Genomic DNA, 20,969 nt, shown 5'->3' on the forward strand with positions numbered 1-20,969 from the left:
TGAGTGGCCGTGGGCCGTGGCTGAGGAAAAAGGAACCGTGATGCAAGCTCTAGGGAAGCATTTCTATGAATGGTCTGTTTCCCTCCCTGCAGCCTGGGGAGCGCAGGCCCTCGCAGCAGGCAGCCAATAGAAGAGGGACCTGCTGTTCCCTCCGGGGAAGGCCCCCTCCCTCTCCTGAGCAGGGGGCTTCCCCCTCCCCCAGACCTCCTCAGCCTCCCACCTGGAGCCCTCCCACCATTTGCAGCCTCCACCATCCTTTAAAAGGGAACACTGCAGACTGAAACCACAAATTAAATTTTTAATGAAACCGCATAAGAGTAGGGCCCGGTGCACTGCAGTATTGACGAGATCACAGGGTCCAGCCGGCGGGAGTTCGCCCCGGAAAGCTTTTTAGGATGTTATGCAATATGGAACCAGATTAATTATTTGCAACAAAGGGATCCGTGTCTCTGTCGTGCTGCTGGGGCCCAGGGAGTGTAAAACGGGTGCTTTTCATTATTGTCATCTATAAATGGCAGTCACGGGAAGGAAGCAGTGACTTCACAGACCCAAATACTAGAGTGTGAACCACGACAGAGTAGGGAACGGGGAGGGACAGGGAGAGGGAGGGAGAGGGTGGGGGGGCACTTGGACCTGCCAGCCAGACACTGCAACAAAATGCAGCAAACGTCTTGAAAGCAGGCTGCAGCTCCCCTACCTCTCTCGGAGGCATCCCCCCCACTTAAAGGGGCAGCAAACACAGTGGGGGGTCCAAGAGGACGCTCCCCAGCTGGGGATGACGGCTGCCCACAAGGAGGGTCTGTCCACGGGTGCCGGCTGTGAAGGGACCTGAACCTGGTCATCAGAAGGGGGGCCAGGGCTCCGTCCTGCCGAGTTACTCTCCCAGCCGCTCCTGGGTCCAACTCAGACGCGGGCCCCCTTCTGCGGTGCACCCCACAGCCCGCCCAGGGCCTGGAGGGCATGTCATGGGACCATGGAGCCCAGCCCCACTCGAAGCTGGGGGAGCTGGGCCTGCGCAAGTCTCCCTGGACGCCCTGTTACCCACTGTTGGAGCAAAGCGCTGCGGGGGTGAGGAAGGCCCGATCCTGGGATAAGAGCAGCCCTCCTTGTTGTCCCCACCCCCTCTGTGCCGGTCCCAGGTCCCACGTCAGTCTGGTCCATGCCTGGTTCAAGCTTCACCTCCTGACATACTTTCTTGGGAAGCAGGAAAATCCCTATCATGGATGAAGAAAGAGGATCGTGAGGCTGAGTGAGTGCCTGAGGTTTGCAGAGGAGAGAGGGCGCAGGGGCTCTGGGGCAGCCCACACCAGGCCGGCCACCAAGGACCACGTCCATGACATCTGGGCTGCTTCCCATGGGCCACAGCCAGGCAGCTGGGCAGGGTCTCCTCCACTTCTGCTCAGTGGGAGGCGGTCACAAGACAGGTGGCTGCGTCTGGGCCAATGCCACAAAACATGAGTGCTGGGACTGTCCCCACGCTGACCTAAGGACCAAGCAGACAGAGGACAAGGGGCCAGCAGTGCTGTGTCCGAGGCCTGCGGACGGGATTCAGGGTGGCTGGGCTCGCCAGAGCAGCGCAGAGGCCAGGAGCTAAATACAGTTGTAATTCATGGAATGGACACTGATTCTCCACGTGGCATAATTTTGGGGTGTTCTGCCCACCTCCACTCTTGTTCCTAGCCAACGTTCCAGCCAGGACAATAGCCTAACTGATCTTCCTGCCTCCACTGGTGCCAGAGCTGGATCCATTCTCCACTCAGCCAGCAGAATCTTTCTAAAATAGTCACCTGCTCCAAACTCTTATGTGGTTCCCACGATGCTAGTGTAGCCTAAACCTTTAGTGTGACCTACAAAGAAGGCCCTATGGATCTCCACATCCATGCCTGTGTATCCCACTCTCTGCTATAGCTAGTCCCAAACACCTTGCTGCCTCAGGGCCTTTGCACATGCTGCCTTCCCTCACTTAGAATAACTCTCTACCCAGACAATTCCCACTCCTGCTTCAGAGCTCAGCTGAAACATCACTTCTTTGAGAAGACTCCCCCCATGACCCTCAGCCTTGGTCAGGGTCTGGTTGTGTGCTCCCCAGACACCCCTCCATCAGCTGGGTTCCCCCAAAAGCAGAGCTTGACGCTGGTAGGTGGTTATCTGCAAAGTGGTCAAGGAGGGAAAGGGAACGCAGGGCTGAGGGATGGAGCTGGCCACTGCGGTAGGCAGCTGGTGCTCAGTCCCTGTGGGGCCTCCCAAGGAGGTCTAGGACCTGCTCCAGGGCCACCCCCCTGGGCGTAGAGAAAGGCTCTTGTCCACCGATTGTTGATGCCACGGTCGACACCCCCCGTGTCTGGAACGTGCAGGTGAGTACACAGAGCGGATCCCTGTTGGTCACAGAAGCCCCGGGGCCTGAAGGCAAAGACAGGCCACCTGTGGCGCCTGTGCGGACCTGGCTCAGACCCGAGGCTGAGCGGTGGCCGCGGTGGGAGGGGATGGATCCAGTCTGTGCTGCAGCTTCCGGAACCGTGATGGTCTCTTCTGCCGATGCTGCGGGGTCAAGACCGGTGGTTTCTCCTCCTGGGGCCGCCCACTGTGCCCAGTTCCATCCTGGCCCCAGGGTAGGTTGGAATCAATGGAGATGAGCAAGTGGCGACCAGGGGCACGGGGAGCCGGGGAGCCGCAGTCACACCTAACACAGCCTGCAGGGTCCCCCCCCACCCCGGGAGATCAGCCACCACGGTAGCTCCTCTGGTCTCCCAGAGCCATGGGGATGGGCACAGCTAAAGCTGAGCCGTGACAGCTTGGGGACCCCAGCCGAGTGCCCGTCCCCTGATTGGGCTGCTCCTGAGATAGGGTGGGGTGGCAGGTGGAGGACGGCTCTGACCAGCTTCCTGTTTTCCTGCTGCAACCGTGCCTCCCCGAACACTGGGCTGTCCCTGTGCTGAGCAGGAAATGGAACAGGAAATGAAAATCTTCCCAGAAAGAGAGCTCTTTGACCCCAAGACATCCCAGTAGGAGGGCTTTATTCCTTTATTCCTTTGTTTTCCTCCCAGACAGTGTATGGCTTCCCCCCACTGCACACGTTTGCACACACACACACAAACACACTCACACACACACAGAGGGGGTTTGAGGAAGCCTCCTCTCCCGGGAGCTCCCCCTACATCCCGATGACATCCCCAGGAGGGTAGGAGGGACCACAGGCCCCACAGGATCTGACAGCTTCAGACACTGACTCAGCATTGCCCAAGAAAGAGGTGGGATGTGCAGCCCCAACCAAGACACAGCTCCCTGCTTCCTGCGTGTCACTTGGGCTCCCCTCCCGGCTCAGGGACCCTTCCTGGACTGGCTCAGTCCTGCCAGGAACTCAGCTACGTCACCATAATAATAACATCCGCCACCATTGATCTGTGCGGGCCCCACGCCAGGCCTCCGCGTGGTGCCCCCCCCTTCCCATCTGATGACATCCTTACGTCTCACTATAGGTCCTACAGCCGGCAAATGGTGGGGCCAATGCAGGGGTGGGGGGGCCGAGTTTGCAAGCTGAGCCCCTTCTCTCCCTACGTGGCTCACCCTGGACCCTTACCGACATTGTTGTGGGGTGGGAGGGGGATGACCCAGAAGGCCGAAATCCCGCCTTGATGAACCATAGTCATTTCCAGCCACCAGAGCTGGGAAGCTCTTGGGCCCCGCTGTCTGGGAGAGCGCCCCACGACACGTAGCAGGCACCAGAAGAGTGTCCACTGAATGCGCGAGAGAGTGAGTGGAAACTCAGAAGGCCAGGTCCCGCGTGCCTAGACGTCGTGGAGCCGCTTTGGCCGAGGCAGTAAAGCAGGTAAAATAAAAAACGAGCATCCCACCTCCCGCGCGCTGGGAGGCTGCTTCCCCCACCGAACGGAGGAAGGCATGTGAAGGCGTCGTGTCTCGTGCAGACTTAGAAGCCGCTGACTCGTGGAGTCTCCTCCGTGCCCTGGACGTGCCCAAGGGGCTCCCGGCATCAGCCCCTCGACCCGAGCCCCAGGCACCTGGCAGTCTACAACCCCTGCACACGCCCCCCCCCCAAGTCCCCGAGCTCGTAGGTGGCAGCCGGTCCCCGGTCCCCAGGGCGGGGAGCTCCCGCTCTATGGGAAGGAGCCCCCGCTCCTCCCCTCCCGGCCTGAGTGATGGCTTCAGAGCCCAGGCCTTCCAACAACTCTAATCCCCTGCGGTCCGCACCATTTGCGTTCAGGAACACCTCCACGCCGCCCCTCACTGCATGTTTCCTAAGCCCTCTCCTGGCCGTTGGCAGGTGGTGAACTTGACGGGTGAGGACGCATCGGGCTAGGGCCCCGGCCCCCATCGCACCAGCCAGATGCCAGCTTGAAGGAGAGAACCATGTCGGAGCACACTGGGGTCGGCCGGGCGGGGACTCCGGGGCTGTCCAAGAACCGCCTTCCGAATTTACGAGCCCCCGGAGGACAGAGACGGCCGCGGTGGCAGAAGTGGTTGAGAGCACCGTCCACATCCTTCCACGCGGAGTTCAGAAATCCTGCAGAAGGTTCCCTGGAACACCGGGGCCGGCGTGCTCCCTCTGTCCTCTCCTGCGCTGTCAACCTCAGCTGAGCTGGACACCAGGCCCCTCCTGGACAGCACAGGAGAGCCCCCTAAGTGCTGGCTTCCAGGACAAGCACCCCGACCTCATTGCTGCCATCCCCTGCTGGCTGGCAGACATGTGTCCCTGTGGACCTTGATGGTGTCCCCCTCCCTCCAGGCCCTCCGGCCCAGGGGCGGCGCCGCACTACCAGCCGCCCCCTCACCCGCCCCACCAGGGAAGACCCAGGACTCACGCAAGCTCCTCCCTCCAGTAGCTCCTCAACCCAAGTCACCCCCAAGTCCTGACAATTTAATCCCCTAACCTATTCTCAAATCCATCTTTCTCTCCCCGCTGCTCCCCTAACCGCGGTGTCATCCCTCACCACTGCCAGCAGCGGCCTCCCAGCCAGCCCTCCTCTGCAGGCCTTGCTCCCCTCAAGCCTGCCCCCCAAGGAAGGGTTCGCAGGCAGGACCTCGTACATGCAGGGTTACAGCTGGGCCTCCTTGCCCACAGGAGGAGACCCCGGCCCCCGGCCGGCCTGCAGGCCCCCCACCCTTGCTGCCCACATCTCCTCCCTCCAGGGCATGCCCCCATCGCTCCCAGCATGGGCCATGCTAGCCCTCAACCCTCTCCAGTGTCACCTCCCCAGGAGGCCCTCCTGACTACTGAGACCCAGTGCACCCCTCTGCCTTGGCTTGGGGTGTCTCTGGTCCCCATGGCCCTCACCTGCTACCCTGAATGTACACTTCCACCCGAGCCGCCCTGGGGACAGACGGAGTGCTCTCTGGGACAGAGAACACCGCCTCAGTTCTCTCCAGCCCCGGCAGCCGGCCTGCCCCCCGTCGAAGCTCTGGAAATATTTGCTGAACTGAGAGTAAACTTGATGAATATTTACACTGTACCACATGCTCACGATTCCGCCTGGCACCCAGAAACTCCCGCTCGGAGAAAAGTGAGACGAGCCTTCCCGAGAAGGGCTCGTGTTCGAGCCCATAAAACTCACGTTTATTGGGGTCGCCACCCCAGCCCCAGTGTTGGATTCCTGGGGAGGGCAGGGCAGGAAAGAGACCACCCCGAGCTTTGTCCCATGGGAGCCTGGGCCAGCCCGGAGGAGAGAAGGACTAGCTGCAGGGAAAGCCCCGGCTGGAAACAGGGAGTCTGGGGGCCTGCAGGGGCCTCGCTGGCCCAGCTAACAACTGTTGACCATGAGCGTGACTAGGAAGGCCCTGCCATGACCACTGTGGGTTTAGTAGGGTCTTCCCAGTGGACGTGGACTTGTAAATTCTGTGGAGAAGCAGGGGGCCGCGTCTCCCTCAGGGGCGGCAGGTGAGAAGCCCCCCAGCCCGGATTCTGTGGACCTGGCCCGACATGCCTCTGCCACTGGGTGTGAGCAGCTGGGCCTCCATCCCTCCTCTCACGGCTTCTCTGCCACCCATTGTCACAGATCAGAGAGCTCCTGCCCTTGCCGGCCAGGGCTCCCACTCTCTGTGCAGAGAGAGCAAGGCTGGGCACGCCAAGGCCATAGCTTGCCCCTCAACTGTCCCTCCACTGGACACGTGTGTGGTCTTGGGCTTCTCTGGCCCTCCCTCGGTTTCCTCGTGAGTTGACTGAGGACAGTCGCCCGGCCATGCCTTATGGGCAAATGAATGAATGTGGACAGAGGGCTTTGCAAAGGGACAGTTTCTTGTTTTAAGGCAGGGTTATTATCACACAGGTGCCCAAGGAGAGGGCAGAAGGGACCACTTGGGTAGGGCCCCTCCCCCAGAAGAGCTGGGCAGCAGGGGCCTGTCCCCTGGCCAGAGTGTGTAGGCAGGGTCTGTCAGCAGAATCACTCCACGGAGGCCCCCCGGGGCTTGCTGCTGTCAGAGCTGCCCCATGCCCGCCCCCTGAGCCCCTGAGCGTCATCTCAGGGGGCAAGGAGGGGTCCCATGGCCTGGCTCTGCTCTGAGAGTCCATGCTGATTCTCACCTGGTGGCAGCCAGAAGCCCATCTCCTCCACTCTGGGGACAACCTGTGGGAGCCACGCACCCCTATACCTCATGTGGGGTGTGGAGCCACAAACAGAAAAGTGTACGCATCCCATCTGGACAGCCCAGTGCCTTGTCACAAAGCGAGGTCCTCCACAAAACACCTTCCAGACCAAGAAACAGGGGACAGCGTCGCAGGGGCTGTGGAAAACACAGAACCGAAACCAAAACACAACTTGGGAGCGTTGCAGGAAGTGTCTGAAATGCCAGCCCTGTGTTGCTGCAAAGTGTCCCCCCATCCAAGCTGAGATGCCAGCTCAGCCCACAGGGGCCCGTGGCGTGTCCCCCGGAGCAGCTCGGAGCCCACAGAGCCCACAGAGCCCACGTGTGTTCCAGAGCTGCCTTCCTCTCTTCCGAGTCGAGTCGGGAGTCCCGCAGCTGACCCCATTCCGACCCCACCCCTCTGCTCCCCAACCCGCCTGCTTCAGGGGTGGCTATTTAAAAAGGCAGGGCAGACTGCTGGCTCAGAGTCAAGGGGTGGGTGGGCCACATGCCCCTGTCCAGTGCTGTCCTGCATCTTCTGACGACCCCCTCAGCACCCACCCAGAGGCCCACTCTTGCCTACCCCTAGCGGAGTTCTTCACGTTCAGGTGAAGATTCTAGACCAGTTCATGGCCTTGGTCTGGGGAGAGGACAGACACAGGAGACTCCACAGGTGGTTCAGGGTCCTGAGCACAGAACCAGGCTCCGACTTAGGCCCGCTTCCCACCAGCCTCTTTTGCCCTGCCTGACCTCGGAAGACCACCCACTTCCACCAGGAGCCCGGGAAGCCGGCCGGCACCAGCTGGTCACTGTGTGTTCAGGAGTTTGCCAGCGGACTGTTAAACACAGCATTAAAATTTAAATGACACAAACTTATAATTAAATAAACTATATTAAGGATAAAGGTAATGTTCAGAACTCACCAATTTCTAATTATTTTTATTATGTGTTACTACTACCTATGCCTGTGAGGTATTTTGCACCTACTGCATATTTACAGTGGGAGCCCCCCGCAATCGTGGGGGACTATCTGCTGTCTGCACCTCTGGGCTCTGACACCCAGGCCAGGAGGGAAGGAGCCCGGCATCCCGGACCTTCCCACCCGCGGGCTGGGCAGCCTGGGCTCCTTCTCTGAGGGTTTGTGTTCGCTTAGCCCCAGCGCTCTTAGATACCTCCGAGCCCTGGGGCGGAGGAGGAAGCCGCAGACTCGACCAGGCCTGAAGCGTCCCCTGCCCAGGATCCTGGGCCGGGGAAGTGGATTGAAAGAAGGCAGAGGGATGCGGCAGCAGAGCCCTCCACCTCCCGGTCACAGCGGCCCCGCGGGCGCGCAGGGGTCCCCCATAGCGCCTTCTGGCCGACACAGCGCTTCAGGGGGCGACGGCGGAAGGGTCGGGCCCCTGACCGCCTCCCCTCGGAGCTCCACACCTCGCTGCCACGGCCGCAGACACTGCCCCAGGGGCCCTCCTCCAGCTCGGAGGCCTGCTACTCCTTCCCCTGCGGGGCAGCCCTCAGTGCCACGTGCCCGGGTCCCCTCCCGGTGGTGAAAGCCCGGGTCCCCGTCGTGGGCGCGGCTCAGGACGCCAGGCTGCGCCGAAGGATCCCGTTCCGGCCGCGCAGCCTGCCTGTCGCCCCGCGGGCTCTTCTCCCACTCCCGCGCGCCCTGCCTCTCGGCCCGGACAGTCTCGCCCCCGGGGCCCAGCGCGGAGAGGTCCTCCAGAGTCGCCTTCCAGCCTGGGGAGATCCGGGCGCAAACCCTCAGGGACGCTGGTGGCCAGTCCCCTCCCGCGAGCCCCGGGCACCGAGGCGCATAACGCGCACAGCCCCCGGGGCCGCGGGGCTCGGAGCCCAGGACTGGCGCGTGCGGCCCGCGGGGTCCCTCTGGCGCCGGCAAGCGGAGGCCGAAGGACACGCGGGCTCCGGGAAGGTTCAGGACCAAAGCGCCCACAGAACGTGGGCGGTGGGGCACCCGGGGGCACGGGTGGGACGCGACCACCGAGTGGCACGGAGGAGACCGGGGTTTCTCCAAAAGGTCTCAATGAAGCCGGCTGCGCTTCGCACCCGCGGGGCGGCGGCGCAGCCCCCGCACCCTGCAACTGCCTGAGGGTCCCTGGGGCTGGGGACCCCCGCCAGCGCAGGGCCTGACTTGGGGGGAGGGTCTGGGCCGTCAGCGGGGCTGCGGGACCGCGGCTCTAGGCCGGGCTCGCAACGTCACCCGGAGCCCGACCTCGGGATCCTGGCGCCGTCTCCTCCTGCACGCACTGGGAGCTCGGAACTCTGATGGCCCGGGGCGCGCCAGCGGCTTGGGCCTGTCCAGAGCCCCGAACCGGGCGTCCCAACCCGGACGGAATCTGGGAGCCTCGCCTGGCGCCGCTACTACTCAGAAAACAGGTGCGGGGAGGGGGGCGGGAGCGGCCGGGGGGTGACTCCGGGTGGAAGGTCCACCGTGGGGCGGCTCCACACGGGCGACGATCCGGCCGTGGGCCGGAACCCGTCCCCAACTGCCCTGGGCGGAGCAGTGGGCCGAGCTGGGGCTTGCGGGGCCCAGAGAGCACGACGCGCACACGGACACGGACGTGCACGCGCGCCCCCGCGACAGGAAGGCGCTCCGGGAGCGCGGAAGGGTCGGGCCGCCGGGCCCCCAGGAAGCGCGGCCGCTCAGCGCCTCCCCGGGGGCCGCAGGGAGCCGCCTGCCCGGAATCGGCCGGCTCCGCGGGCGGAAAGGCTCGATCCAAGAAGTGCCCGCGCGCCCCGCGGGTTCCGGGAGGGGGGCGGTGCTGCCATCCCCCCCGGGACGTAGCCGGGTCCCCAAAGCCCCGGGCCTGTGGGAGGGGGCAGGAGAGCCCCGAACGAGGTCGTGGAGAAGTCCCCCGATCCCAGGTGTAGACCGGCTTTCCAACCCCACATGCGCATCCAAGAACCGTGCGGCAGCGCCGCGACCCCCTCTCTGGACTCGGCGGCGGCGCAAGGCTCGGCTCCCCAGCGCTCCTCACCCGACGCGCGAGTGTAGACGCTTTGAGCCCTTGGGGACCCGGTCCCGCCTTGAACGCCCCCGGCCCGGCCCCCGAGGGTGTTCTGTGGGGCCAAGCGGGTTGAACCGAATTTTGTCTCGCGGGCCAGCCGCGGCCTCCCGCTCGCCCACAACCCCGTCGGAGACTTGGGGACATCATGCAGGTGGCCCATCCTGTAGTCCCAGTCCTCCCCCCGCCCCGACCCCGCTCGGGGCTCTCGGAGCCTTCGGGGAAGCGGTGCGGGCTCTGCGGCGCGGGGGGGTGCGTGGGTGGGGGGAGACCGCAGGAGGCGACCCCCCCAGCGCGCGCGAACGACCCCCGCCCGGCGCCGCGGGCCGGGCCGCAGACAATTAAAGCGGGATTCCTCCCCCGCTGACGTCGGCAGCGCCGAGGCCCCTCCCGCGGCGGCATAAAAGGCGCGGGCTCCGCAGCGCGGGCGGCAGTGAGGGCCGGGCAGCGCGGCGGTGCGGACTGCGCGGCCGAGCAGCGCGGCGCCCAGAGCGCGGGCCGCCCGCCGAGCCCCGCCGAGCCCCGCCGAGCCGAGCCCCAGGAGCCGAGCCGGAGCGCCGGCCCCAGCGCCCGAAGCCATGCCGGCCGGCCGCGCCGCGCGCACCTGTGCGCTGCTCGCCCTTTGCCTGCTGGGCAGCGCGGCCCAGGATTTCGGGCCGACGCGCTTCATCTGCACCTCGGTGCCGGTGGACGCCGACATGTGCGCCGCGTCCGTGGCCGCCGGCGGCGCCGAGGAGCTCCGGAGTAACGTGCTGCAGCTCCGCGAGACCGTGCTGCAGCAGAAGGAGACCATCCTGAGCCAGAAGGAGACCATTCGCGAGCTGACCACCAAGCTGGGCCGCTGCGAGAGCCAGAGCACGCTGGACGCGGGCGCCGGCGAGGCCCGGGCCGGCGGTGGCCGCAAGCAGCCCGGCTCGGGCAAGAACACCATGGGCGACCTGTCCCGGACGCCGGCCGCGGAGACGCTCAGCCAACTCGGGCAAACTTTGCAGTCGCTCAAAACCCGCCTGGAGAACCTCGAGGTCCGCGCGCGCGCCGCGGTTCCCCCTCCGGCGCCCCTCTGCCCTGCCCCACCCCCACTCCCGACCCTGCCCGACACCCCCACTCCCCCCTCGGCCGGGCGCTGGTGCCCGGCCGGGGCCCGCCAGGAGCCCGAGGGGCCCCGCAGACGGCCACTCGCCCGAGCTCCCCGCCAGACCGCCCCCGCATTCGCCCCGAGGGGACCGCGCCGCCGGCCTCCCGGCTCGGTCCCCGCGCCGCGCGCGTAACTGTGTGGTCTCCCTCCGCCCTTGCACCCCCGCAGCAGTACAGCCGGCTCAATTCCTCCAGCCAGACCAACAGCCTCAAGGACCTGCTGCAGAGCAAGATCGATGACCTGGAGAGGCAGGTGCTGTCTCGGGTGAACACTCTGGAGGAGGGCAAGGGCGGCCCCAGGAACGACACGGAGGAGAGGGTCAAGATCGAGAGCGCCCTGACCTCCCTGCACCAGCGGATCAGCGAGCTGGAGAAAGGTAACTGGCCGGGAGGAGTGTGGGTGGGGGCTGCTGGCTGCCCGGCTGGTGGGACCCTGCCTCAGGTCGGGGCTTCCTGCAGGGCTCGGTTCCAGGCTGTCAAAGCCTGAAGCTTCTCCACCCCTCCAGCCCTTCCGGCTTCCTGAGTCCCTGCCCTGGGTCTGGGGTTTCCAGCCGGTGTTCCTGATGGGGCCGGGGGCCCCCTGGGCTGGGGACAAATGGAGGGAGGGGAGGCGGAGTGAGGAAGGCATCGATTGTTGTGGTCGGCACCCCCCAACACACACACACACAGGAAGGATTTTTCCAAGTCGGATCTTCAGTAAGTTTGCGCTGTGGCTGTGGTGCTCCCTGGTAAGAAAGACTGACTCTAGCCGGTTCCCAACCCCAGCAGGGAATGGGGTGTGGGCTGGGGATGGTCTGTTTCCTCCCAGCTCCAGGGCACCACTGTTGTCCTCTGGGGATCTCCGGGTTCCCCCCTTTAGTTGAGCCCCTCCCGGTGGTCTTATTTTCTGAATGACTCGAGTGCTAGCATCCTGCATGTCCTGTGGTTCCTGGGTCACCAACTGTGGCCAGCCCCACCTGCACTCTGGGGCTCACAGATGAGCTGGGCTCAGGCTTGAAGTCGCAGAAATCAAACAAGGTTGTAAAAGGGGGGGGTGTTCCTGGGCTTGGAGCAGGGCCACGTGACCCCTCTTGGACCGCAAAATGTGCTGGATGGATTTAAACAGTGCCATCTTAAGGCACGTTATGTAACTGAAAAACAGATCAGGGGAAGGGACGGGGGAGGGAGGGGGGAGGGAAGGAGGGGAGATTGGGGGGAATGAAAAACAGCCCCTAGAGAGGCCAGGGGCTGGATCTGCTCCAAGGGTTGTTTGGGGGGGCAGGAATACAAGCTGGAGATGGTGCGGGGGCACTGAGGGGACCAGCCCTGCCGTTCCCTGATACCTGAATGGATTGGGGGGGTTGCTGGCCCAGCAGGACGCCTTCTAGAAATAATTCTTGGCCTGGGGGGCCTGTTTCCTTCTGGACTCCCTGGCAAGCCCCCAGCACACCCAGGAGCTGGCAGGTGTGTGTCTTCCTGGCTCTGGGCCCGGTGCCTGTGCCCACTGCTGGGTTGGAATGTTTTGCCTGGAGTCAGTCACACCACACCCGGGGCCACAGCTACAGTGCGTGTGTGGGCTGGGAGGGGGCAGACAAGCATTCCCTGAGACATCCCTGGCAGGCAGGGAGCTGGTGCTGTTGGGTAAAGGGAGGCTTTTAGGCCAGGAGCCTGATTTTTCAGGAAACGCAGAGGAAGCTTTCCCTGAGAATGAGTGGCCCCATCCTCAAAGCAGTCACCTTGGGGGGCCCTGGCTTCAGGGCCGACTCCTTGCTCCCTGCTGCCCTGCCCTCTCGGCAGGGCTCCAAGCAGAGCTGCTGGATGAGCCTCAGGAAGCCGTCTTTCCCTCCTGTAGGGAAGATAGGGTTCTAGAAAGAGCCAGAGTCCTCAGGGCTCACTGACTGGTTCAGAAGAGCCAGCAGGGCCTGCAGCACACCCTGGCGTCGAGGGGAGTGAGCTGGGCACCAGGCGCTCGCTTGTCTCGGGTGGGAATCCATGAGGAGACTTTGTGAACCATATCCAGGAACCAGGTCTGCTGAAGGGGCTGTGCTGGGGGCAGCCCCCTCTTTCAGGCTGGAGGAGACCTCCTCCCTCTGTGGCCACACCACCAAGGTCCAATAACATCCCCCCCCCACCATTGTGCAGGCACTCATTCCCTGCCCAAGCCCACATGGTCTCCCTACCCCCATCCCAGCCTCCCCAGGGGCAGCATGTGGGAGCCTGATCGGAGAGCAGGAGATCTTGGGTCAGCTTTTTTGTTCTGGCCCTGTGCCCTCGGGCAGGGCAAAGCACTTGACCCTGCTGGGCCTCCCTCTCAGCGGCTAGAGAATGGAGATGAGTCTGCTCCTGGCTTCCCAGAGCTGGAGGGGGCGGGGGATGGCAGGAGTGCTGAATGGGTTTCCAACGGGAACAAAGGCTTTGAGGTGCAGATGACAGGACTGTGTCCTGTTCTCTCCAGGTCAGAAGGACAGCCGCCCCGGGGACAAGTTCCAGCTCACATTCCCGCTGCGGACCAACTACATGTACGCCAAGGTGAAGAAGAGCCTGCCGGAGATGTACGCCTTCACCGTGTGCATGTGGCTCAAGTCCAGCGCGGCCCCCGGGGTGGGCACGCCCTTCTCCTACGCCGTGCCGGGCCAGGCTAACGAGCTGGTCCTCATCGAGTGGGGCAACAATCCCATGGAGATCCTCATCAATGACAAGGTAGGGCCCCCCGCCCCCAGCCGCCTGGTCTCACAGGACAGCAGAGTGAGGTCCCCCAGGCCCCCGCCCCCAGCCCGGCTGCTGGGCCTGCTCTGCAGCCACAGATGCTTGTGGGGGGGGGCACCAGAAGGGCCAGTCAAGCAGGACTGGGGGAGGTGGAGGGGAGACGGGGAGGAGGGGCGCCCCTGCCCACACTCCATGAATAACGCGAAGCTGGGACTTCCCCCCCTCCACAGAGGCCTCCCGGGGTGGGGGGGGTGGGGGGAAGGTGCCCCGTCCCTCCCATTGAACCCTGGCTCCTCCTCCCCCAGCTCCGTGTAAGTGGAGGACCCCAGAGGTTCTCCCAGAGCCCAGATTGATCCTGCTCAACCCCTCAGGCCTGGGGGGAGGCCACATGAGGCTGAGCCCTTGGAGAACGCAGCCTTTTCCCTCCGGGGAGTCTTCCAAGTCCCGGGTCTCTGGGGCAGCACGGGCAGGGACCATCTCCAGCCCTGGCCGGGAACTGGAATCCAAGCCCCGCTGTTGAGGCCTGGACCAGAAACGGTGGTTCCTTTCTGGGCCCCACGTCCCCACATCACAGGGTGTGCGGGTCCTTTTGTCTCCCGCACCATCCGACACCCCCCGCCCCAATGCTAGAGACAGAGGGGAGTCCCAGGGCGGAGGCCTGGTGTGTGGCTCCTGGTGTCTGAGTCTCGGCAGAGGCTGTGCGGGTGTAGACCCGGCAGATCTGGCAATTTCGTGGTGGAGGAGAGCCGAGAGGCCCAGACTGCAGCAGTGAGCTGAGCCCCCGGCGGTGGGACTCCCCCTCCCAGGGCTGGTTGGGTAGACCGAGCAGAGAAGGGGGAGGATGAGGAGGGGGAGGCCATTGTGCATTCAGGTCCATCCCAGGGTCCCCTTGACAAATCGTCCTGTTTCCCGTGTGACTCCGTTACCCGTCGGTGGATGGGGCTGGCGGACGATAAGGTCGCCGGGGCAGGTGCTAAGAGAATTCAGAGTCGCTCTTGGTTATTTATTTTAAACACGGTGATAGGAAGAGTCACGGTGGACACTGCACATGGTGATGATCATTGATCTGTGCTTTGCCCCTGAACTTGTCACACCGTGTGTGTCCTCCTTCCTCCCAGGTGGCCAAGCTGCCCTTCGTGATCAATGACGGCCAGTGGCACCATATCTGCATCACCTGGACCACCCGGGACGGGGTCTGGGAAGCCTACCAGGATGGCACCCAGGGCGGCAATGGCGAGAACCTGGCCCCCTACCACCCCATCAAGCCGCAGGGGGTCCTGGTGCTGGGCCAGGAGCAGGTAGGGGCCTGGGGGCTGGGCCGGATGGGGATGCTGGTTGCAGGGGGAGCCCCAGAACCAGAGGAGGGACAGCCAGGGTGCCTGAACAGGGACAAGGGGGAGAAGGAGGGAGTGGGTCAGAGAGGGACATGGTTCCCCCCATTCCCAGAAAGACCCAAGGGAAACAAGGTACGCAGTGGTCTGGGCCAAGTCCCTGCCTTGGGGGGGCTTCTCCGGCAGTACGAGCGGGGTGGGTCTTGTCTCAATGCTCTGGGGGCCACCACACTTTCTTTGGCACGGAAAGGCCAGTCTGCCTTTAGCGATGCATAATTTATTTCCTGGAAGCGGTTTGTCTCCCCTTGGGCACTCGGAGGGACGCACCAGTGGGAGGGCCCCAGGCCTTCTGTTCCGGTGGGGCTCGGCAGAGGTGACATCTGAGCTCGTCCAGGCAGGGGGAGCAGCAGCGGTTCTCCCAGGGCCCTGCTCCCATGGTGGCACATGGCGCGAGCGGACCCTCTCACTGGTCGAGGGACAGGCCGCACGTCAGGCAGAGTCCAGGTGTCCCCGGGAGATGGTCTGCACCCAGGACAGACAGAGGTGGCCAGTAGTGGCCCTTTTCCTGGGCTCCCAGAGATAGGACATAACAGGGTACCTCGAGGTCAACGTGAGAGCCCCTGATGGGGGAGACACAGGCACGTGCCCCCTCGAGAGGACCCCCACCCTCGCAGCCCTCCACACTGACCCTCTGCTTTTCTCCAAAGGACACCCTGGGCGGCGGGTTTGACGCCACCCAAGCATTCGTGGGCGAGCTGGCACACTTCAACATCTGGGACCGCAAGCTGACCCCCGGGGAGGTGTACAACCTGGCCACCTGCAGCCCCAAGGCCCTTTCTGGGAACGTCATCGCCTGGGCCGAGTCCCACATCGAGATCTACGGGGGAGCCACCAAGTGGACATTCGAAGCCTGTCGCCAGATCAACTGAGGCTCCTGCCCAGCGGAGCCTCCTGCCCTCGGGCCGGCCCACCCGCCTCCCCCCTGCTTGTGCGGTGATGACTCTCTCGCGTCTTCTTGTCTCCCTCTCCCCAGGAGTGACTCAAGGCCCACGCACGCGCACGCACACAGCCCGGGTCACCCTCGTGCCCGGGAGGCACCCCCCAGGGTCTCAGCCCACCCCGCTCCCCGGCGGCTGCAGCACGGGGCCAGGCAGACGTAGGTGAGGATGTGCGTGTGTGGCAGGTGTGTGTCGGGGGGGAGGCGCTTTCCTCCAGAAGGAGCTGCCTCCTTTCCTCCTTCCTCTGTGGTGTTGGGAAAGCTCACGACAGGCTGAGCATCAGCTCTTGGGACCCTGTGAGCTGCCCCCGGGCCTCGGGGCCTCCTCCACATGCACGTCTGTCTTGGCAAACCTTTTCCAGAGCCACGTCTCTACCGGGAAAATAAATGTCTCATAGCGGTTGGTTCGAGGCGGGGGGGGCTCTCCACAGAGAATTTCTCTTTCCTGGTGGGAGCCGATTCTCTCCGACCCGGGCCTGGGATGGCAGCTGGTGCTCTCTGGCAGTGAGGCAGGGAGAGTCTGTGGAGAGTTGGGGGGTGGGGCTGGCCTCAGGAGGTGGGCGGACCCCGTCTAGTGCCCAGGCACCGCCCCTGTGGGTGGCGTCTGGGGCAGCGCTGGGCCTGGGGAGCTGGTTTGCATGCCCAGCTCTCTGGCTCTGGCCCAGGACCGGGTCTCCGGCCCACAGTCACGCACCCTCTCGAGGGAGCCATCCCTCCCTTTCGGCTGTCTGCTCGTGCCCCTGGGAAGGTGGTGGAAGCCAGCCTTCCCTGGCCCCTCTCCTTTGGCCTCTGGCAGTGGGAGCCCAGAGGCGTCCATGGGTCAGCTCGACAGGGGACCTTTGAGACAAGGAAACCCACATTCTGATTGAGACCCAGCCAGTTAGGGCCGATGACACTGGAACCGGACCCGTCAATGAGAAGGTCCAAGCTAATTTTGACAGCCATATTCCTCCCCCGCTCCCAGGCCCAGGTCCGTGGGCGCCGTGAGTCCTCCACGGGGTCGGGCCCTCTGGAGGTCTTCTACACAGGGCCCAGCGGCCAGCACTGGGGCCTGAAGCCCACTCCCCCTGCTTCACAGGGCTCCGGTCCTGCAGCAGCCCCCAGCCTGTCACCAGCCGGTGACACTGAGACATGACCGGTGTCTAGAACCTTGGACCTTATTTTCCCCCATGGAAAGCACCCACACGCGTTTCCTTCTAGTCCTTCTAAGGCAGGGGGAAATGCGTGTGTGTGCGCGCGTGCGTGTGCGTCTCTGTGTGTGTGTGTGCGCGCGCGTGTGCATTGAGAGAGAGAGAGAGAGAGAGGAAGAGCACTAAGACGGGCCGCGCCCCGGGTGGGCTCCTTGCTCCGTCGTCCCACCTGGGGGTCGCACGCCTTGAGGGCACCCCAGACTCTGTCACTGGGAGTCTAATTAGCAGAAGGCTGGCAAGTCTTTCTAGAAATTCTCCCGCACGGTCTGGCTCGTGTGCCACTGCAAACATTCCTTTGGGAGGAGCAGGTGTTCCCCGTCCTCGGCTCCTTCCAGGGGCACCTGTCTCCTCACGAGCAGGTCCCTGTTGCGTCGGAAACCTCGTGCATCTGTGTGCGTCTGTGTTGGTGTCTCCGTGCTCGTGTCCGCGTGGGTGTGTGCGTGGCACCCGGTCGCCAGCTGTGGCGCGCGCTCCTTCTCAGCGGGTGCGGTCCGGGCGCCGCGCTGCGTGCTGTGGCTCAACGGTGGCTTTTTCTGAGACCCTTGTGCTTCGTCCGAGCCCGTCGGGTTGTGGCATCTTTGGATCTGCAGGGATCTTCTCTGTTTGCATGTTCCCCGGGGTGGCACGTCCCTGGCTCCCTCGGTCTGATGTGCGTCCCCTGCCTGCATGAACTTCTGGTTCCGTGTCGTGTGCCCAGTGCCACCCATCGTCCTGTGACCATCTGCGTAGCTACTGAGAAATCGCTGGAGAAGCAAGCCAAGGGTGTCGGGGGAGGTCATGGGAGGGACCCGTATCCCTCTCTCTCCTCCCCACTCCCCAAACACACCAACAAGTGTTTTTCACGTGTAGGTTGACAAGGAGCCTAAACAAAGCCCATGACTGGGACAGAGTGAGAGCTTGGAATCACCCCTCTAGACCAAGTCGGCCCCACCCCTCACTTGGGCCCCCTCTCAGCTGCTGCTTAGGCCAGGCTCAGAGGGGGCTGGGTGCTGCCCTGCCAGCACCCCCCACCAGCCCCTGCCAATCGCGGACCCCAGACCACCCTCCGCCCTCGTGGCCGGGGTGGGAGGTGTCCGTCAGGACCACAAGCCATCCTCTGCCCTAGCTAGAGACGGGCAGAGCACACCCCAGACGCTATGCCTACTGTCCCTTTGGCCTCCGGCCCGTTCACCTTCCTGGCCCTCTCTTGACGCCCCCGTGGTGCCAGGGACAGAAGCTGACATTCGGCTCCCTCCCCGCCTCTAGCTGGAGCCTGTGCCAAGCCCCTTGACTCCCTCACTGTGTTAACATTTGGCACTTTGCCGGCCCCAAGAAAGGTCGATGACACAGCCACAAATCTAATCCACGTAGTCTCCCATCTCCTCCTCAATCTGATCGACACTCCCTCTTGCACTGAATAACACATGCCTATCTCAGGTAAGCCGTTTTATAAACTAAGAAGACACACAGCACTGCCGAGGCGGTGTTAGCTCTTGCCGAGCTGGTGTCCCACAGCTCCCTGGGGGTCCAAGGTGGGGGAGCTGCCGACAGAGGCTCTCCGGGCTCTCGGAGCTTAGATCCCACTGGAATCGTAAGCCTTCTTGCTTTTGATAACACAGTATTATTTCTCTTACTGTAGAAGAAAAAGTTTATTACCAAACAAGAGTATTTTTATGAAAGAAAAGGACAAACCTATAAAATTAACTCCCCTTATATCTCCCTGGAAAATACTTTCAGGCTCCGCCAAAACATAGGACCGAAAGCATGTATTTTGGAAGAAAGAGATACATTTTGTATGCTTTCTTTTCCTTTTGTAGATTCCCCGTTTATTTTCTAAGAGTGCAAAGATCACTTTGTCACCAGCCCTGGGACCTGAGACCAAGGGGGTGTCTTGTGGGCAGTGAAGAGGGGGGAGAGGCTGGCTTGAGGTTCAGTCATTCCAATGAGCTCCAAAGAGTGGCCGCCTGCGCTCAGAGGTGTTGGGGACCAGGATGCGAATTGGCCATTTAAGGTAGACCCTTTGCCTCGGAGCTGGCTTAAGTCGAGGACTTGATCAGTTCCAATCCTGGTAGGAAAAACTAGGGTTACGTGTTGTTAACACGAAGAAGAGAGTATCCTTTAGAATTTCATGGCAACCAGAACGTGGCTTGACACAGCCGTGGTTTCATCTCTTCAAACACAGTGTGTAAATTTATTCAGCTAATGACAGGAAATGTGTCACTTCCATGCACCGTGGACTTAAGTGCAATTTGTTGAAGGGGAACAAGTCATTGAGGAGGAAAAAAAAAAAAAAAAGCCCAATACTTAGAGTCCCAATTTTGTCTTATTTGCCAAAAAAAAAAAAAAATCCAACAAAGCAAACCCCCTCTGGTTGATATTGTTATAATGTATATACTGTATAATATGAAAAAATCGATGTATCTTACTTTTTCATTATTTGCTAACCAAAGCTGTACATTTTTCATATGATCTGCAGCCTTTTGGGTATCAAATGGGTCAAAACCATGGGACCTGCCACCTCCCATCAGCAATTCTGGAAATGCACTATTTCTACTGGTATTGCTTTTTTTTTCATTTTCTTGCTGAAACAACATGAATTGTTGAGTTTATTTTTACACAGTAAAGAGTGAAGAAAGACGGTGGTCTGCATGGAGTGTCTCTTTTCTCAAGCTTGCCAGTGTCCCCCTGACCTGCCTCGGGGAGGGGCACCCAGGAACCCCCACCTGCTGGGCCGTGCAAGCCTCGTGTTTGTGTGGCACTGCGCCCTCGGGGGTTCCGTAGCCTTTACTGACACTGGGACGCGGCAGGCGGGGGCTCCCCTGTTCACAGGTGCAGCTGACATGGAGGCAGAAGGAGGGCAAGGGACCCCCAGCTGGGTGAAGCCAGCTTGGGGTGCAGAGTGACCCCCACTTCCTCTCCTCCCCTGCAGTCCTGCTCCCTCCTGGGCGAATGGACCATCCACCGCCGACTGGGTCTCGGCCAGTACTCGGTTACCTTCCCTCTTCTGGAGTTCCCAGGCCCCTTCCCTGCACTCAGGGACAAATATCCCCAGGTCCACATAACCAGGGAAGGGGGTGCTATGGGAACCCTGAGTGCTGGCCAGAGCTTCCCTGCCGCTCGCAAGCCAAGCTAGGCTCTGGACAGGCCTAGAGCTTGGGAGCGGCTCCAAGGGACAAAGTGACCAAGAACCAAAACAGCCCACCTGGCTGGCGGGTCTCCCCACACCCCAAAACACACACGCACCCCCGCTGGCTCCACAGACAGGACGAGCCCCTCTAGCTGCTCGCTGGCACGGACGCGTGGACTGCAGACGGGCCTACGCCTTTGGCCTTGCCCACAGACTTCCTTCCCCTGCGGTGGCGTGCTCTGTCCGGGACTTGGGACCTGAGGTTTGCTGGGGTGTGAGCGACCCGCCCGTTCCCAGTGAGGTTCGGAGGGAGGAGTTGAGGCCTCTGCAGGGCTGTTCTTCCTCTCGGCCCTGCGGGAGGAGCCTGTGTCCTCCAGAGCAGCCTTCGTGGGGGCGGTGTCCTCCTGCAGACCTCACACATGGCCCCCGTGGCCAGGCCCGGGGGGTGTCCCCAGGCCCTGCAGCCCCAGTGGACATGCCACCTCTTTGCCTCTCGCTCAGGGAAGCACGTGGTTATGCCCGTGATAACATCTTCAGTTTCTAATTTCCGTGAAGAGCTCATTCAAAAACTCGGGTGTTTTAACCATCATTAGAAACACATTTCTTTCGGCGCCTCTCACACCTGATCCTGGCACATCAGTGAACGACTTCAGGGGCCTCGGACTGAGCACAGCCGCTCAGGAGGCGGTGGCCGGCCCGGCCGGGAGCTGGTTCCCGCGGGCATCTGAGCGGAGGGACACAGGCTTAGGACTGCAAAGCTAGAGAGTATCTTGGAAGTCAGTGATTCCCGAAGCCTGTCAGAGGCCGGAAGCTATTCTCAGCTTGCACACTCCTGGGGACGGGGACCTCACTGCCCCACGGAGATGGTCTGTCCTGCTTTCAGAGAGCTGCTTCGAGAGTTTCCATTCATCATTCTGTCTGTTCTCTTTCTTGTAT

The 20,969-nt window shown here is 62.5% G+C and overlaps 1 protein-coding gene across 1 annotated transcript; it reads left to right on the top strand.

Annotated features, from left to right (window-relative positions):
• The first annotated feature begins 10,109 nt into the window (after nt 1–10,109).
• On the top strand, nt 10,110–16,124 carry NPTX1 (neuronal pentraxin 1). Its single transcript, XM_032870428.1, has 5 exons — nt 10,110–10,612; nt 10,894–11,101; nt 13,159–13,403; nt 14,528–14,707; nt 15,448–16,124. The coding sequence occupies exons 1-5, from the start codon at nt 10,169–10,171 to the stop codon at nt 15,667–15,669; spliced, it is 1,299 nt and encodes a 432-aa protein (XP_032726319.1). The 5' UTR covers nt 10,110–10,168; the 3' UTR covers nt 15,670–16,124.
• The last annotated feature ends 4,845 nt before the right edge of the window (nt 16,125–20,969 follow it).

The sequence above is a fragment of the Lontra canadensis genome, unplaced genomic scaffold (genome assembly GCF_010015895.1).
Source record: "Lontra canadensis isolate GAN:19392208 unplaced genomic scaffold, GSC_riverotter_1.0 scaffold41, whole genome shotgun sequence".
NCBI lineage: Eukaryota > Metazoa > Chordata > Mammalia > Carnivora > Mustelidae > Lontra > Lontra canadensis.

Coding starts and splice junctions, on each gene's coding strand:
- NPTX1 (XM_032870428.1), top strand. CDS start 10,169: ATGCCGGCCGGCCGCGCCGCGCGCACCTGTGCGCTGCTCGCCCTTTGC. Junction 11,102..13,158: donor GATCAGCGAGCTGGAGAAAG/GTAACTGGCCGG, acceptor TGTTCTCTCCAG/GTCAGAAGGACAGCCGCCCC. Junction 13,404..14,527: donor AGATCCTCATCAATGACAAG/GTAGGGCCCCCC, acceptor CCTTCCTCCCAG/GTGGCCAAGCTGCCCTTCGT.